Source organism: Xenopus tropicalis, chromosome 8 (assembly GCF_000004195.4).
Source record: "Xenopus tropicalis strain Nigerian chromosome 8, UCB_Xtro_10.0, whole genome shotgun sequence".
Classification (NCBI taxonomy): Eukaryota; Metazoa; Chordata; class Amphibia; order Anura; family Pipidae; genus Xenopus; species Xenopus tropicalis.
In genome coordinates, this window is record NC_030684.2 from 50,750,027 (window position 1) to 50,764,473 (window position 14,447).

Here is a 14,447-nt window from a genome sequence, read left to right on the forward strand (position 1 = left end):
AAATAACAATTTCAGCATTTTGCCCTTTTAATAAAGGCTACATTCACATTTTTCTAAACATATGAATTGACTGTTTAAAAAAATAAATAAAAATCAATGTATTCAATGTAGGTTTCACAGGTAATTCCTCTTTGTACAATGTTTACATACCTGGTGAGCCTGGGTATCCAATATCTCCAGGAGGACCCTGTTTTCCTTTAATCCCCATTGACCCTCCAAAGCCAGGTTGACCTTTGGGACCTGGGCTGCCAGGGAAACCAGAGTTACCCCGTTCTCCTTTAGCACCCATCAGTCCAGGCCTTCCATCAAAACCTATTGGAAAAAAGATATATACGTGTTGGGTATTTGACATGTTGTAGTGTTCTCATGGCAGTAACTGTGTGATACTGGCAGTGAAACCATCATATTAGACTGCTGCCAGTATCATCTGATTTACACTGGAATATATGTGGGACCTATGGAAAATATCATTAGGGGATAACATTCTGCTATTTTAATAAATGTACTTGTGTACCTCTCTGTCCTGATAAACCAGCATCTCCTGGTAAGCCTTTGTCTCCATTGATTCCAGGTAGGCCTGGCTCACCAGGAGCTCCAGGTGTTGCTCCCAATACTTCTCCTCGCAATCCTTTTAAACCAGGGGACCCTGGGATCCCGAACTTTCCAGGAAGTCCTTCACTACCTGGCAATCCATTGAACCCTGGAGCACCTTCTTCTCCACGGGGTCCAGGAAATCCTGTACAGCAGTATAAGAATGATTATTCTTAGGAGAATCCCTTTTTTAGACTGTTATTTAATAGTAGAACATGCATGTTGTACATACCAGGAGGCCCTGGAATTCCACCAAAACCTGGATTGCCTGGTTGTCCTTTAGCACCATCAAAGCCCTGTTGTCCTGGAACTCCTGGGAATCCCATATTACCTTTACGACCTAGAACATATTAGATATCTCTAAGAAAAAACATTTCTCACTTCTAGTTGTGTTGTGCACAGCCACTGTATTGTATGAATGTTAAATGAATGCACTTGGCCCAGAGATTAATTCTGATCAGGGCATTGTCTTCAAGGCGTTAACATGTACTCCCTCTGTCTGTCTGGGAATCCTGCAGGCACTCTGGTATCCTCCCAACATCATACAGGAAATTTTTTGATGATAATGTCTGAAGTGTGTCTGACAGTGATGGGGCCTTATATTCTAAACTCTACTGTGACAAGGTGGTGTGAATAATAAACAATCTCTCTAAAGAGCTAAATAAACTTGTTGGCACCATGGTTAATAATAAATATGGATATAATCATTTCTGTGATGTATTCTAATGCACTGGGTTTATAACAGGGGCTTTAGGATATGGGCATAAGACTTATATAGGTGCTTAGATAACCAAGGTGAAGTGCAATTTCTGTATAGTTATACAAAACAAGTCATTTTCCTAAAGGTTTGGAAAGATTTTACTAAGAGGGACAATATTTTCTAATTATGCTGCTTTTTTAATGTGTATACTAAAGTATGAAATGATAAAGCTCGATCCAGTAACATCAATAAACACAGCTAACAACAGTCAGGTCAGGTTATTACCTGGAAATCCTGGTGTGCCACGGATTCCTGGTGGGCCTGGTTCTCCAGCAATAACACAGGGTAATGTTGTTCCTAGAAGTGTGCAAATTATTGTAGCTAAAAGTTAGAACAGGCTGAGACTGAGTCCCGGACCCACAAAGGATGCATGCTACTACTACTATAAGATGCCAGATGGAACAGCACCTGAAATATTGCATGAACCTATAAAGCAATGAAACACCAATGGAAATAGACAATGATAGCAGAGTTACATGATGCTATTCTTGTGAGAAAACATCTAGTGAATGTAGAAGCACTGCAATCCATGCATGCACAAATGTATTATGGAAATGCATGGGTTACTGCCGGACATTGTTTCTTCCGCATGCCTCTGATAATTTACCCAGGAACTGTAGAAGTCTTGGGCAGTTATGTAGAAGCACAAGCAAAATGTGTCCTACAATCAACAGCAACAATTTAGTGATTGCCGTGTTTCTACATAACCCCCATTTGTACTTTATATTGAGGTATCATAAGGTGCAAATTCTACTTGAGTATGCTTGAGTATACTTGAGTATCAGTTTTTTATTGGTTCTGGTAATATGCAAATCAGTATCTGATTTTAACTGCTTTGGAGAAACTTCCATTTTAATATTTAGAAAGATTTACTTTTAATCACTTATAATGACAATAGCCATAGTGATGTCATCAGTTGTAATTGCTTAGTGATGTAATTTGTATCACGTGACTCAATGAAAGTTACATATTACTAAAAATAATGTATTTTCTGTTGTTGGATGATGGGTGTTCTAGCTTGTGGCGTGCCAAAAGAATACTTTTTCTTATATAGACAGTTATACATAGGAAATAGCCTGTATATTCTCTCTCGTTTTTTTCTGGTCAAGAGAAAGTGCACCTTACAACAGTGAGTAAATATGCCTTAGTTCTATAGGATGTTTACACTGACAGGTAGGTATGCATTTATATTTATAAGCATCACAAGTGACTGTGCCAATGATTCAATCTTACACAAACGCACACACAAGTATATATGAGTGTTTTATGTGAATACATTAACCCACATTTAATGCAGTTACCTTTGGATAACATCAAACAATTTTTTGTTAGAAATCAATATGATAATGTATATTAAATGGAAAAATGAAAAAGCATGACTCTAAAGTTACACGGGTGAACACTTTAACATGAGTGGTGAGCAACCATTGTACCCTATCCTTTTTGTCATCCCTTAAAAAATACTAACAAGGAATGTCACACAGTAAATCCCATTTGTCAGAAATAAAGAAGGACCAACTCTGTTTTCATTCAGCTCAAGCAGGGCCCTCTCTACCTCATTTTAATGTTTTAAAATCCTATAAAAACATGGATGTTCTATAAATAATAAAGACAGTGTAGGGGTAAAAACTCCAACCTTTCTTTAATAATTGCCTATGCATGTCATGTTTTTCAGCAGTGATAACAGACTCATGATAGAACAGATTACATGATTTGGGCCTTTTTTAGATTTAAACCTGAACAGTTAAGTGGGATGTCTGAATAATTTACTACTAATGATATATCCATCTATTCATATACTGTAGTATTATATATATTTGCAGGTACTGATTAGAGAAGGGCTAATTTCATAATTTTTGGATCAAGCCAAATACAGAATCCTCTGCAAAAGATTTAGCTAAATAGCTTTAAAGTGACAATTGCAGTCACCTATGGCAAATTTGTGCTACCCGCGACCAACCGAATGCTCACAGCAGGGGCTGGAGGTGGGTGAGTGGGGGCCCCTAAGGGAGTGCAGGGGGCCATGCAGGAGCAGCCCTAGCGGGCCTGGCACACCCCAGTCCGATCCTGGTCAAGAGCAAGCAAACAATGCCAAAGGCTAGTGCATTTATTTCTGTAAAAGGGTTCGGGTTGGGTTTGGTCAAATATATTTTATATATATTTCTTTTTGCTGAGAGTCACACATGTTCTGCTAAATGGGATTATTTATACAGTATCGATTTACTGTAAATCCATTTAAATGGAAATAAAAATTCTGCAGGGGGAAGTTACACCCCTGATATTAAGGACATTGGGTAAATTGTTGCCCACCACTGATTCACTCTTCATTGACGATGGTTAATGGTGCATAAAATAAACCAAAAGTAACATGCATGGAAAACCATGAATTCTAGGTGGCAACAGGAGATCACTTGGATCTCACAGTCATTTTTATTGTCGGCCTCTAGGATCTATCCTCTCACCTCCCTCTGTGACTAAGTCTCCATTACCAACATTGGCCCCGCAGCAGCAGTCACCTATACCAGTTAAGCAAAGGAGGACAGGTTAGGCACAGGTCAGAGAAACAGTAAGACCAAGAGGAAGCTCTCTGCAGCGCAAATATATTCACACTTTTGGAATGATGATAACATGCAATAAATCATAGTCTTATGCCATATTCATTGGCCAGTTAAGGTCTTCGCTATCATTGTTGGATAAGCACCAAATTGGAGGAAGCTGCTTTAAGGTAATAGCCACCAGGCAAGAGTTGAAGGGTATTACATACAAAATGCTTGCATTAATCCAGAGGTGGGGAACTTTTTTAAAAATCAGAGAAGCATTCAGAAACAGAGGCTTAACTGTACAGATAGCATATCCTGTAGCTGCTCTGACAGATATACCAGTGATATCCTGAATGATGCTCCCTTCTTAAGGTTTCCATGAAAAGGGGATGGGGTAACCCTAAGAATATTTACAAAGAATTTAAAAAACATTAAATATTTGCAATGAATATATAATGAAAATTACTTCAAATTTACACTTTTGGGTTTATAACCCCTTGAAGTCTCCAAGAAAACATGCTTCTAAACACATAAGCAATAAATGCCACAAAACTGACCAAGAAATGTGTCCAGAAATGCTAAAGTTCTTTGTTTCAATGCCAATATGTTCAGTTCAAAGGACAGACAATATGGCACAAAAATTAAGCATCATCATGATGGTGAATATATTTGGCTGTTTCACAAGTTATATATGCAAAAAGCAGACTGCAGAAAATAATTCATTAAAAACATTAGAGCAGAAGGAAATTATTAATTGCATTTCTTATGATTACCAAGAAATATGAGAATAGCAGATGCTTGCTTGGCTTGGCTACTGGAGGGAAATATCAAGAACAGGCGCAGATGTAAGTCATGTTATAGCAATGACATCTTCAGACATGCTTAATATTTCTGACAGAATTCAGTGATTATTTTGTGACAAAGACAGATACAGACAAATTTACAGCCAATGAAGGTACAACGCTATGGGGGTTATGCAGAAACAAAGCCTGCCAGCATGATAACCCATAGCAACAAATAATGAATGCAAAGATTGGCTGCTGTGGATTACTAGCCTGGGCAGGAGTTTCCTATGTTAGTACATAACCTCTTACTTGTCTAGATTTAGAATTCAACACCACAGTCCATCTAATATACCCAATATTAAGTAATGAGTGTACCCAATGGTAACAGGTTCAGCTTTCAGTATGGTAGTAGCTTAGTAGAAGTATAATATAAGAAGCTGGTAGCGAATGCCCCTTTCATACCCAACATACCACACATGGTTTTGCTTGTCCAATCCTAAAAGCCCTTGCCTGAGTAAGTTATATCAGTCCAGATATGACTGTAACTTTATCAGAAGTAAACCTTCAAGCCCAGAGGACACTACTGACATTAGTAGTGTATACAGGACACAACAGGCAGAAGCAGATCAATAGGGGTGTCTGCAGTGGGCCCAGTGGAAGAGGTGCCTGGTACTAACACACAATCACAGCAACACCAGGGCTATACAGCATGGGAGAGGGCAAACACAGGGTATGTGTTTGGTAGAAGAGTCACAAATATTTTTTACTAGGTCAGGCCCAAGATTACCATTTCGAATGCCAGGGCCAGAACTAGGGGTAGGCAGAAGAGGCAAGTGCTTAGGGCGCAAAGCTGGGGGGGTGGGGGCTCTAGGCATGTACCTCATCTGCCTACCCCTAGTTCAGGCTTTCCAATCCTGTCAATAATCCAGCTCATTCCCCAATGCTCCCTCTCCAGCCCACCCCCATTGTAATTGTGTGCATGCATGTGTGCAGGTGAAATGAGAAGGGGTCACCCCCGAAAGCTTGTGCTGCTTGTTCATTTCTGCAAATAAATGATTTAAAGGCATTGCCGACACAACTGGTGTGCTTCTTCTCCTTTGCAAAGATACATGGAGAAAAGGCTTGGGAGCGGCCGTGGAAGTCAAGCACCCTTTGAGAACATGTATGTAAGTGGTGTGCTGAAGATTTTTCTTTATGTTGATTGAACAACCCCTTTAAACCATTTAAACATAAAAAGTTGGATTGATGCTCACTCAGCTAAAATCAAGTATAAGGTACTGTCATTACAAAGAAAAATTAAAAGGCTTGTTTGTTTAAATAGGGATGGACTAAATACTGACACATATATTAATATTCTTGTATAACAGAACTAAATGTTAACCACTGTAATTTTTTTTTTGCTATATACATTATTGTAATACACAATTGAACTGTCTAGATCAGGTCTAAAATAAGCTGGTGACATTCAAACTTATCTAGTATATTATCTAGAATTATGGTCGGTTATACAATATTAGAGCAAACACATTAAATGGGAAAATGAAAATTATTTTCACGGAAACGTTTGACTAAAGGGGAGGTCAATAACAGAAAAATATTCACAATACGAAAATTTCTGTTTTTGTTTGAACAAATTTTTAATATAGTTCCTGCAGAACCCGTAACTGTTTAGCTGCCACTTCTGACAGTGGAAAAAAGTAGAAACTTTTTATATTTTGTACTAGTGAGCAGTTTATATAATAAAACTTCTTACTATAAAATTTTTTACAATAGCTCCAAAAGATTAAGCCATCTTTAGGCAGGCCTTAAAGGAGAAGGAAAGGCTAATAAAGAGTTAATCTCAAAATGCAGGCATACCTTCAGTTGTCTCAATAGTGCCCTTAAGTCTCCCCATATTTCTCCTGTTCAGAAGATCTCAAGCCAAACAGGAAGAAAACAGGAAGATTCCCATAATGCAACGCTCTTCCCCTTGACTTGAGGACTTAGAACTAAGGCGGCGCATGCGCAGTGGTTCTGACAGGGGGGAGGGAAACGAGCGGGCCAGTGGTTCTGACAGGGGGGAGGGAAACGAGCGGGCCGGTGGTTCTGACAGGGGGGAGGGAAACGAGCGGGCCGGTGGTTCTGACAGGGGGGAGGGAAACGAGCGGGCCGGTGGTTCTGACAGGGGGGAGGGAAACGAGCGGGCCGGTGGTTCTGACAGGGGGGAGGGAAACGAGCGGACCAGTGGTTCTGACAGGGGGGAGGGAAACGAGCGGGCCGGTGGTTCTGACAGGGGGGAGGGAAACGAGCGGACCGGTGGTTCTGACAGGGGGGAGGGAAACGAGCGGGCCGGTGGTTCTGACAGGGGGAGGGAAACGAGCGGGCCGGTGGTTCTGACAGGGGGGAGGGAAACGAGCGGGCCGGTGGTTCTGACAGGGGGAGGGAAACGAGCGGGCCGGTGGTTCTGACAGGGGGGAGGGAAACGAGCGGGCCAGTGGTTTTGACAGGGGGGAGGGAAACGAGCGGGCCAGTGGTTTTGACAGGGGGGAGGGAAACGAGCGGGCCAGTGGTTCTGACAGGGGGGAGGGAAACGAGCGGCCCAGTGGTTCTGACAGGGGGGAGGGAAACGAGCGGGCCGGTGGTTCTGACAGGGGGGAGGGAAACGAGCGGGCCGGTGATTCTGACAGGGGGGAGGGAAACGAGCGGGCCAGTGGTTCTGACAGGGGGGAGGGAAACGAGCGGGCCAATGGTTCTGACAGGGGGGAGAGGCATGGGGGATGCAGCTCCAGACAGTGAGGCACAGTGAACTTAGAAGCCGGCAGCGGCCATTTTAAAGATGGCGGCGCCGTTCAGTGAAACAAGCATGTAGTTCTAGTAAGTGTATCTCTGTAAATCTTTCATTAGGCAAGCCAGGAATATAGCGTTTTTACTCAGCAATAGTAGTACTATTTAATAGTGTGCTTAATAGAATTTGACTTTCCTTCTCCTTTAAAAGTGTGCAATGCACAAATAAAATTTGCAATGCAATATTACATTGTGAAATGCTAATTTATACTCTTATTTGTGCACATTTTTTCTGTTTGCGACTTTTATTACTTATCCCCCTTACACTTAATTAAGTGGTTTTGATGTGTTTTTTGTACTGAGAGACATACCTGGTGGCCCTGCCAGACCTGGTTGTCCTGGTAATCCTGCTTGTCCTGGGTCACCAGGAAGCCCACGAGGTCCAGGAGAACCTGGGTAACCAATACCTGGAGGTCCTGTTTCCCCACGACTCCCCTTTGGCCCAAGCAAACCTGGGTATCCCTTCTCACCAGAACCACCAGTGCCCTAAATATGGGAACAAATAAATAAAAATCAGATAAATAAAACACCCAAACTGTCATGTGGTAAAGTATCTTAAAAATTGAGAACTGTTAGCTGAATTTCAAGTTATGCATATTAGGAATGTAAATACAGAAAGGTTTATCTGCAGCTAGTCAGCTGTGTTCTTAAACTTTAACTAGGGTTGTCACCTTTTCCCTTCAGGCCCTACTGGCTGATGATTTAGAGCAGTGCTGTCCAACTGGCGGCCCGCGGGCCCCCCTCTGTGTGGCCCCCCACCTGTCTGGCTGCTTTGATGGCTTACTCTTGTGTAAGCTTTAAATGGTATCAGTACTGTGATTAACTGCCCCCCCTGCATGGTTCTCACCTCAGATTCAGGCTGTAATCAGGCTGTATTGTTTAAATATGTAATCCCCTGTGTTGTTCACACCTTTTAATCTCTGCATTGTTCACCCCCTGCAGTGTTCACACCTCAGGCTCAGGCTGTAATCACCCCCATTGTTCCCCTGTTCACACCTATGGAGCAGTAGAAACCCACAAATAATCCCTGCACACTACAAAAAGAACATATACTGAGGTGGTACTGCAATTAAAAAGTTTTTTAATATATAGTTATTGTGCAGACTGTAGGAGCAGTGCCAGCATTGTGTCACTGTAGGCTGCCTGTGTGTCATACACACAGGCAGCATAGGGCAAGCAGAGTATGGCATGCACAGGCAGGGTAGGGGAAAGGCAGAGTATGGCACACACAGGCAGAGTAGGGCAGGCAGAGTATGGCACACACAGGCCAAGTTAGGCACAAACCAGCCAAGAATGGCACACACAGTGAAAGTATGGCACACGCAGGCATGGTAGGGAAGGCAGAGTATGGCACACACAGGCAGAGTAGGGCAAGCAGAGTATGGCACACACAGGCCAAGTTTGGCACAAACCAGCCAAAAATGGCACACACAGTGAAAGTATGGCACACGCAGGCAGGGTAGGGAAGGCAGAGTATGGCACACACAGGCAGGGTAGGGAAGGCAGAGTATGGCACACACAGGCCAAGTTAGGCACAAACCAGCCAAGAATGGCACACACAGTGAAAGTATGGCACACGCAGGCATGGTAGGGAAGGCAGAGTATGGCACACACAGGCAGAGTAGGGCAAGCAGAGTATGGCACACACAGGCCAAGTTTGGCACAAACCAGCCAAAAATGGCACACACAGTGAAAGTATGGCACACGCAGGCAGGGTAGGGAAGGCAGAGTATGGCACACACAGGCAGGGTAGGGAAGGCAGAGTATGGCACACACAGGCCAAGTATGGCACAAACCAGCCAAGAATGGCACACACAGTGAAAGTATGGCACACGCAGGCAGGGTAGGGCAGGCAGAGTATGGCACACACAAAGGCAGGGTAGGGCAGGCAGAGTATGGCACACACAGGCAGGGTAGGGCAGGCAGAGTATGGCACACACAGGCAGGGTAGGGCAGGCAGAGTATGGCACACACAGGCAGGGTAGGGCAGGCAGAGTATGGCACACACAAAGGCAGGGTAGGGCAGGCAGAGTATGGCACACACAGGCAGGGTAGGGCAGGAAGAGTATGGCACACACAGGCAGGGTAGGGCAGGCAGAGTATGGCAGGTTTTTTCTGTACTACAACCATTAATATGGGTATGGTCATGTGATAACATGGGTGTGGTTTCAAGTGGGTGCGGTTTCAAAAAGGGGAGTGGTCAAAACTGGCTTCCATTATCGGCCCTCCACCACGTAGGTCGGAAAAATTCCGGCCCTCGGTACAACAGAAGTTGGACAGCACTGATTTAGAGGCAGGACAGAGAAGGGGAGGAGTCATGCCATTTTAGGGGTGGAGTTGTGACATTTCAGGAGCTGACTGAGCGAGGAAGGGACTGCCGCTCTTTAGATTAGGTGAGTAGGTAGGGTTTGGGGAAACGGAAACAGGTCTTTTGGTGGCCTGGGGGTGGAATAACTAGAGATTACAAATCTACTGTCAAGTATATTGCCGTTAAATTTGTAATAATGTCCCGGCCTTGGCTGGTATTTTACCGGCTAGACTAGGTGGCAACCCTAACTTTAACGAGCAATTAGTGTCTATGGAAGGATTCAAATCCTCTGTGTTTTGATAAGCAGGACCTAGAGCTTGCCTCAGAATAAGACAAAAAGAAATAAAAAAAGAAATAAAAGGATAATCTTTGCAATGCATATCATCTATAGCTTTAGCTCTCTCTCTCCAAATATATACATACATATCATAGATCAGCTAGGCACTACATTGGTACTTGTCTCCTAGTGTACACTTCTTGGACTGGTACAACTATATACTTTTGAATTGCATTTGTATTGCAACGAATGATTCAATCATCTTCAACCTTGCCAACACATGGATATTAACTAGGGTTGCCACCTTTTCCCTTCAGGCCCTACCGGTCATGCCATTTTAGGGGTGGAGTTGTGACATTTCAGGAGCTGGCTGAGCGAGGAAGGGACTGCCGCGCTTTAGATTAGGTGAGTAGGTAGGGTTTGGGGAAACAGAAACAGGGCTTTTGGTGGTCTGGGGGTGGAATAACTAGAGATTACAAATTTCTATTTTTAATCAGTTTATTTATTTCCCCATGGTTTTACTTGTCCATATTGCTCTCTCTTTCGCTAAGAACACATCCTTTCCAGGTTGTTTTTACCATATATATCACACAAGTCTCTACATGTCAACACAGTGCTCTGTAATTAATAAGTAGGTATTTCTGAAATACTTAAAAATATTTCTGTTTTTCTGCAAATAGCACAAAGTATAATTATATATAATTATATATAGTACTTACAGGAGCTCCTTTAAGACCAGGTAATCCTGGGTAACCATATCTTCCAGGTTTTCCCACAGCACCAAATGCTCCCCTGGGACCTACAGAACCAGGGTCACCACGTGGACCTTTACCGGTTGAATACACAGGATCTCCTTTTTCTCCTTTTGGTCCAGGAAACCAGGGTAGACCAGGAGAACCCTGTAAATTAATGCATTAGGAAGAACACAGGTTAAGTCTTGAGTTAAATAATAATTATCATTTGTTACCTGCTGCTGTATAGGCTACACCTTGAATGATGAAAAAGAAGCCTCAAGCTTTTTTGAATCCAATATTTTTTCTATACTCCTTTTAGATCCTTTCTGTTTTCAGTTATGGCAAATTGCAATGTAACATATCATATACAATTATTAATTTTGACACTGGCAATGGCATTAATGGTTTTCAGACCTTTCTAAAAAACAGTTTCCCAGATAACAGATTCTCAGTAACTGAACATAATAAACAGATAAACTGGCAAATAAAGTATAACACTAAAATAATTGTTATTTTGTATTGTTATTTTAACTTTTATTTGTTTTTACTTAAATCAGCGTGTTTTGTATCCTTGAAGACACATAAATGACTAGTTGTAGTGATACTGACAACAGTAGTAGCAGAACTATTATGAGTAAAAAGTGTTACATGAAATATGTATTCATTATTATGTTTTTACTGTTATTGCAGTGATTGAAGTGCCCATGCAGTTTTAAACTTAAAAGACTGGCATGGCAAAGTTACTTACTGGTGGACCAGGTAGTCCATCAGAGCCTCTTCTTCCAGGATCACCTGGTATTCCATTTAGGCCAGAAAAACCAGGACTTCCTCTTTGACCAGGTAGCCCTGGTGATCCAGGACTACCCTTGCTAAGATCGCCTCCTTCACAAGCACAGTCTCCGTCAGCTCCTAGATACACACAATAATAAATATACAAGTATACCTCAGTTGCTCCTTTCCTTACTATCATCTTACTATCGAGAGTAACCTTTATATCCCTTAGGTCCGATTTGTCCTGGGGGACCTCTATTTCCTGGGACTCCTGGTAAACCTGGTTCTCCTAAAGCTGTTTGATGTCCAGCAACTGCATAGTAAGTAAAAAAAAAAATAATAACAATATATACAAAATGATTTCTAGCAAGCTCTGTTTATAATTCTTAACTGTTTAAATAATTAACATAAGCACAGTACTAGACACATTAGTAAAATACACAGCTTACATACAATAACTAAGCCAAGTTAAAGCAGCCTGCATTGCTGCGCGGGATAAACCTATTTCTGCAGTGTTCTCTACCAATAGTTGGGTCAAGAATAAAAGGAAGGCTAAAATGCCTTATAGATTACTTTCTCCAGAAGGTCCATCTTCTCCAGGGGGACCAGGTGGTCCGGGTTGGCCAACTCTTCCTGTATTTCCAGGTGGCCCAAAACCTGGTTTTCCTGGGTTTCCTTGTTCCCCTTTAAGACCTTGAACACCTGGAAAACCAGATGGCCCAGGATTGCCTGTAAAAGATAGAATGAAACAAAAATAGTTATACATACAGGCATGTATGTATAGATAAGAGATCTTACTGTAACATGTAACACCATGGTTTAAAGGACATGTAAAGCCCACATTTTCCTACAATGTATATTAGTTGGGCACATCACCCCAACCCAAATTGCATAATTTGTACTGCATATATTCCCTCTGCCAGCACCATCACATTTTCCTGAAGTAAATAGCACATCATCAGTTACATTTAAATCGGCAAACAGATTTATATGCACAAAAACCCTTATTCAGCATAAATTTCATCAAGAATACAGGCTCACACAGGCAGAACTGTCTTTGATAAAATGTTCTGCTTTGTTTGAGCAATGTAATTGTTAAGCTGAGCTCAGGAGAGGAGGTAATGAGAAAAATATAGCCAACAGCCAAAGCAAATTCCTAAAGGAGGGGGCCAAATGGGTTACAGGAGGAGAAGGAAATCTAAGTGATTAAGGGGATGCTGCAGCCTTACTATTAACCTCTGGACAACCAAAGTGGCAGGTACTGAAAGATGTCAAAGAGGTTGTGTGTTGGAGTTACATGTCCTTTAAGGCTACTAAAACATTTAAAATATAAAAATACACAAATTGGATTGTTTTGAAATCAACAGATTTATGGCTTATGGTAGCTCAGTTATTATCAAGTACAAGGTGTTGGGGATCATTTACCAATGCTGATCAAATTTGCATCTGGGCAATGACCAGCATTGATATATGAGCCTGGATGTCTAAACCCAAAGTTTTCATTCCCACACCCAACTTTCTCTGCCCCCAGCTTTTAACTCAGATGTCCTCCACCTTCTAATTTGCCTTATTCTCTCTGCTTCTCCATTGTGCTCTACCAGTTTCTATTCTACCCCTCTTCTCCATTGTTCTCTACCCATTTTCATTTTACTACTTCTCTTCCCCTGCTTCACTATTCTGATGTCTACTAACCTTTTCCTTCTGTTTTACTCTTCTTTCATTGTTTACTTTTCTACCAAAGTGCATAAACTTGCATTTATCAACACTGAACTTTATTTACTTATTTGCTGTCCAGTTCTAAGTCAACTAAGTCAAATCTCTCTGCGAAGAGGTGCCATGTACATCAGCAAAAGATGAGAGAGTAATTGCAAGCCAACCTCATTATCATTATTAAAACAAGTTAAAAAGCATAGGACCAAGGGCAGACCCCTGCAACAAAACTGGTCCAACCAAAAATGTTTCAGTCTACCAACACTCTTTGTAATCTATCCTTCAGTCAGTTCTCTGTTCACATACAAATATTGTGATCCAGGCCAATATTAACTTCATTTCATTCATTTAATTAGTAACCTTCTGTGCAGCAATGTATCAAATGCTTTAGCAAAATCTAAGCAGATAACATCCATTGCCACTCCAGGGTCTAGGTTTTAGCTTGCTTCCTCATCAAAGGTAATTCATTCATTTTGCAAAATATATTTTGCATGAAACCATGGTGGCACAAACGTATAATATTGTGATCTGCAATGTATTCAATTATCTTATCCCTTACTACCCACTCCAAACGATTTTCTACCAGGGATCACTTTTTGAATAAAGGCACCGCTTTAGTAATTCACCAACCTCTAGGCGCCATGCCAGATCTCAAAAAATCCTAGAAAAATTAAGTAAAGTGATTTGGCAATCACAGAGGTGAGGGTGAGTACACTGGGGTGTATGCCATATGGTTATGGACCCTTGGTTACTTTTACATGTTCTAGTCTCTTTTGTATTTGCAATTACTTCAACCAAGCATTTATAATTAAATTATTAGAATTGGATGTATTAAAAAGGAAAACTTTATGAGCTGGATCTTCAGCTGTGTAAACAGACAATAACAGTTGTAAGCTCTACGGGGCAGGGAAATCCTTCCTACTGTGTCTCATACCACATGGCACTTATTCCCTGTGCATTTATATATATATTTTTTGTATTTATTAATTATATCACTTGTCCTCCCTGTGTGTAATTTTGTATTTTGTAAGATTGTACAGCGCTGCGTACCCTTGTGGCGCTTTATAAATAAAGTTTATACATACATACATATCAACATGCTTTTTACCTGCTCTCATAAACCAATTTACCTACTCATATGAACATGA

General features: G+C 41.5%; 1 protein-coding gene across 3 annotated transcripts in view; it reads right to left on the reverse strand.

Moving 5' to 3' along the window:
* Positions 1-14,447, reverse strand: part of col4a6 (collagen, type IV, alpha 6) — a 141,572-nt gene that overhangs the window by 21,548 nt on the left and 105,577 nt on the right. For 2 of the 3 annotated variants that reach the window (XM_031892000.1, XM_012968993.3), the window contains exons 20-29: positions 12,163-12,318; positions 11,807-11,902; positions 11,567-11,727; positions 10,804-10,983; positions 7,811-7,985; positions 3,814-3,867; positions 1,577-1,648; positions 824-931; positions 515-736; positions 151-312 (exon numbers count right to left, since the gene is read on the reverse strand). In XM_031892000.1, coding sequence (XP_031747860.1) covers positions 151-312; positions 515-736; positions 824-931; positions 1,577-1,648; positions 3,814-3,867; positions 7,811-7,985; positions 10,804-10,983; positions 11,567-11,727; positions 11,807-11,902; positions 12,163-12,318 — 1,386 coding nt within the window. The remainder of the gene's footprint in view (positions 1-150; positions 313-514; positions 737-823; positions 932-1,576; positions 1,649-3,813; positions 3,868-7,810; positions 7,986-10,803; positions 10,984-11,566; positions 11,728-11,806; positions 11,903-12,162; positions 12,319-14,447) is intronic. The other variant, XM_031892001.1, reaches the window with a different exon arrangement.